The sequence below is a fragment of the Emiliania huxleyi genome, assembly GCF_000372725.1.
Source record: "Emiliania huxleyi CCMP1516 unplaced genomic scaffold EMIHUscaffold_236, whole genome shotgun sequence".
NCBI classification, from domain to species: domain Eukaryota; phylum Haptophyta; order Isochrysidales; family Noelaerhabdaceae; genus Emiliania; species Emiliania huxleyi.
Window position 1 is genome coordinate 78555 of NW_005200282.1, and position 4052 is coordinate 82606.

At 65.8% G+C, this 4052-nt stretch overlaps 1 protein-coding gene across 1 annotated transcript; it reads right to left on the minus strand.

Annotated features, from left to right (window-relative positions):
• Positions 1-2114: 2114 nt before the first annotated feature.
• EMIHUDRAFT_468969 (hypothetical protein) lies at positions 2115-3700 on the minus strand (the record flags this gene model as incomplete). Its single annotated transcript, XM_005779116.1, has 2 exons — positions 2115-2527; positions 3120-3700. 2 exons carry the CDS (start codon positions 3698-3700, stop codon positions 2221-2223), a joined length of 888 nt encoding a protein of 295 aa, XP_005779173.1. The 3' UTR covers positions 2115-2220.
• Positions 3701-4052: the final 352 nt, after the last annotated feature.

The following is a 4052-nucleotide window of genomic DNA, read 5'->3' on the forward strand; positions in this document are numbered from 1 at the left end:
TGGGGGGGGGTGACCCAGTAGAGGGGGGGGGGGGGGCGAATACCCGTTTATTGGGAAAGGCGGGCCCCTTTTGGAAATAAAACCCCCCCCCCGAAAGGGGGGGTTTCTTTCCCCCTTTCCAAAAAAAAAAATTTTTGGTATTGGTCCGCCCCCCCCCCAGATCTTCCCAACATCATGGGTTTCAGGGAGATCATCAGGACCCCCCCCCCCCCCCCCCGGCGGGCCCCCCGGTCCGCCTATGGCTAGTGCCATTTCACTCTGACATACGCTGATCTTGAAAACGTCTCCAACGGAGCTCCGTGTTGCTTCCAGCGCCCTCCCCCGCGCTCCCTGCGGCCATGGCCGATGATCCTAGGAAGAGAGGTAATCTGGCTACCGCGAGAGCGACCAAACTCGTCAAAAAAAAATCTTTTTTATCGTCGCGTACCCTATGACGACGTACCCATCCGTCCGGCCCGCCGTCGGGGCGGACGATCGCCTCACCTGGTCCGCGCCGCGTCGCACGACGCAGGCGAGGTCACTGCAAACCAACGCATGCGCGTTGGTCTCATGTCAAAATTCGTTCGCAGTGTTGAGCAATGTACGCCGCAGTACCTCAACTCTGGCACAGTCCTCGAGCATGCTCAGGGCTCCACTGCCAGCCACAAGTCGGCCTCAAAGCCGACTTGCGGCGGCTCGGCAGCAGCACACGGCGCGGCTTCACTGCGCTGGAAGGGCGACCGGCGCCGACAGGTGCCGACAACCCTCCACTGTGCGTGAGGCCGTACACGGGTTGCTTGCTGTGCTGCTGACTCTGGGGAAGCTCGGAGCGGCAGCGACAGCGCTCACCGCCGGTCAGCCCGCCGCAATCGTAGCGGCTGCGCCCGCTCGATTGCGGTTTGTCGCGCCGACCTCGCCGCGAGGCGAGGTAACGGGTCCAGCATGTGCCAATCGCACATTCTGTGCGGTTCCACGTGCACTCATGGCGGCGACGACACGCGGGGGGCTGGGCGTGAGCCGCAGCTCCCCCGGGCCAACGGGGGCCTATCCCGGTCACAGCCAGCAGGGGCATACAATTCCTGTACCCAGAGTTACTTCACCGAGAGTAGCGAGATGCAATCTCGCAGAGCAGCTCGTACTTTGCCGTGGTGCCAGAGCAGCCGCCGAGCGTGGGCGAGATCTGCAACTTCCACGCGAGAGAGGTGTACGACGGCCGTAAGTGCGTGCGGTGCGAGGGCGAGGCCACCTGCCTGCCTGGCACGGTTTACGACCCTGTCCTCAACGGCTGCATGGTGCCGCTCGACATCCCTCCGTCGCCGCCGTCGCCGCCGTCGCCTCCATCGCCGCCACCGCCGCCGCCGCCTCCGGTTCCGGTGGCGTCGCCGCCCCCTCCGCCGTGGTGGTCGCTGGACTTTATGTCGATCCCTTACTTTAGCACCACCGAGGTGCTACCGCCTCCGCCGAGGTGCGACTTTGCGGTCGAGGTCTTTGACGGGGAGATCTGCATCCCCCGTGCGGGGCCTCAGCCGCCGCCGCCACCTGCGGCGGCGGTGCGCTGCCTCGAAGGCACCGTGTACGATGCGCAGCTCGACGGGTGCGTGCCATCATCGACCTACACGCCGCCGCCGCCGCCTCCGCTGCCGACGCCTCCGCCGCCGCCGCCGCCTCCGCCACCGTCGCCGCGCTCCCCAGATCCCTCTCCGCCGCCGCCGCCAGGGGACGCTTCCCCCTGGCCGCCCTGGCCCCCCGCGCCGGCGCCGCCGCCTCCGCCGCCTGCCAGCGCAACGCCTCTGCCGATTACGTACCGGTCCATCCTACTCGTCGACGGCCCGCGCCGCTCCTCGGCCCCGCCGCCGCGACCGCCTCCGCGCCGACCTGCACCGCCGCCAGAGGCGCCTCCGGAGGCGCCGTCGGGAGGAGGCAAATGGGACACAAGCCTCGAGGAGCTTGGGTCCGGGGTTGGCGAGACCGGCGAAATGGAGGAGACCGCGCCGAAGCCGGCGCCGAGAGGCTGGTGGTGGAGTTACGGGTACGGGTTTCGGTGAAAGGCTCATTACAGTACTACGGCTCTAGTAGGCCCACGTCAAGCCGATCATATGCATTATAGTTTATAGAGCCGTAGCCGTTTACCCCTTCAACTGAGCACGGTCGATGAGAGACAACGCTGTCGGCTGTGAGTCGCTATACACTCTTTGCATGTGCTCTCTCTTTACACTTACAGTATGTTGACATCGGAAATACTTATGACAGAAGACCCGACCTCTCTCCCATACTTGTGCGTGTGCGCTGAGCTTCAGCTTGCGCGCCGGGCCGGTAGCCTGAGCGCGCCAGCAGGACGAGCGCCCTCCCTCTCGAGCCGCGTGGCTGGCAGTTGTAGTGAAAGGCCGCGGCCGGCCGCTCGTAGGACCGGAACGAGGAGGGGCTGCAGCCGGTGCCGTACTCGTCCTGGCTGTGCGGCTCGCACGCGAGCGCACAGCCCGTGCGCTGTCGCCAGCCCCGCCGCGACGCCGCGTCGCACACGTACACGAGAAGGGACTGCTCCGCGTACCTGTTCACAGCCGAGCTGTGAATAGGCGCGGCACACTCACATAGCTGCAGCCGTGACACTCGGCTCGAGGCTGGCGGAGCCCCTCGCCCTCGTGCTGGGTCGGCGGTCTCTGTGGGCGGCATCTCGGCGGTCTCTCTGCGACATCTCTGCGAGATCTCTGTGAGATCTCGGCGGTATATCTCGGCGGTATATCTCGGCGGTATCTCGGCGAATCTCGTACTTGAGGCTGGTGGCGCTCGTCACGCTCGTGCGAGACGCATTCGCCTAAAAGGAAATGCCGGCATCAAACAGCAGTCCCGTGGAGAAGGCTCGTGCGGAGACACATTCGCCCGAAGCCACGCCGCCCCCGCGTGAAGGCACCGCTGCCAGCCTCGCGGCTCGGGCTTCCTGGCCCACGAGAGCAGGCCTGGTTCACAATCAATAAGTATTAGTTCTCATTGACTAACGAGGCTCCGTGGCCCACGAGAGCAGGCCTGTGCAATGCTGCTACCCGTCAGACACGCATGCTTCACTGTTCACATGCCATTCGTGTTCATGAGAGCAGGCGCCGCTGTTGATGTGGCCTTGCTCCGCGCCGTGAGTCAGCGCCCACCTTTCCGGCTCCTCCTCGCTCGCCGGCGGCGAACGGCCAGCGGCGGTCGGCCAGAGGCGACGCACCCCCGCCAGGGCGACTGTGTCTGTGTCAGTCAGCAGCGCGGGCGGCGGCACAAGCAGAGGAAGCAGCAGCTTCAGGTAGCCGAGAGCCGGACCAGCGTGGTGGCGGGCACGTGGCGCGCCGATGCACTCCACCCACCCATCCAGGTCGGCATCGCGCACCGAAAGCAGCGTCAGCCGCGGGAGGTGCCAGCTGCGGACCTCTGCCGCCTCGGCCTCGGCGACTAGCCAGAGGAAGCGCGCGCTCGGGTCGTGCCACCGGACGCTCGCGTGCAGCAGGCGCGCCTCCGCCTCCGTCTGATTCGGAGCGGCCCGGTGACGGCCGTGGCTGCGATCGCGGTGGATCTGGTGCACGAGCGACACAGCGAGGTGATCTGCGCTGCCGTCGAAGGCGCCCGAGTCATCGAGCGCCTGCCGTGCTCGCGACCAAAAGGAGCACGCGGCGACGCAGGCGTGCCCGGCAGCCGTGACGAGCGGGCAAGTCGCCGAATGCGGGTCTAGAGGGATGCTGGCAGGCATCGTGCACCGGACGTGGGCCACTAGAGCTCTTCCTTCGGGAGTCTGCCCACTTGCGGAGGTCAGCCTTGTCGCCGCAGCAAAGGCGCGTACAGCAGCGCCTGGGGCTGTGCTTCTCGCTCCCCCCCGAGAGGGGTCCCTCGAGACCTCGAGAGCTGTTCCAGTATAATCCAGCTGGCTGTGTGTCTTGTGAGCTTGTTTGTGTCTGTGTGTCGCTCGTGCGTGTCGTCATCATCTGTCCCGCGTCCACCCATACCGCGTTGGTGTCCAGTCCGAGCCTGGCTGTTCTTCACTTTCTACCTACCTACCTGGAAGACTCGGCACGCAATGGCCATGTGTTAAAATGAACTCGGGG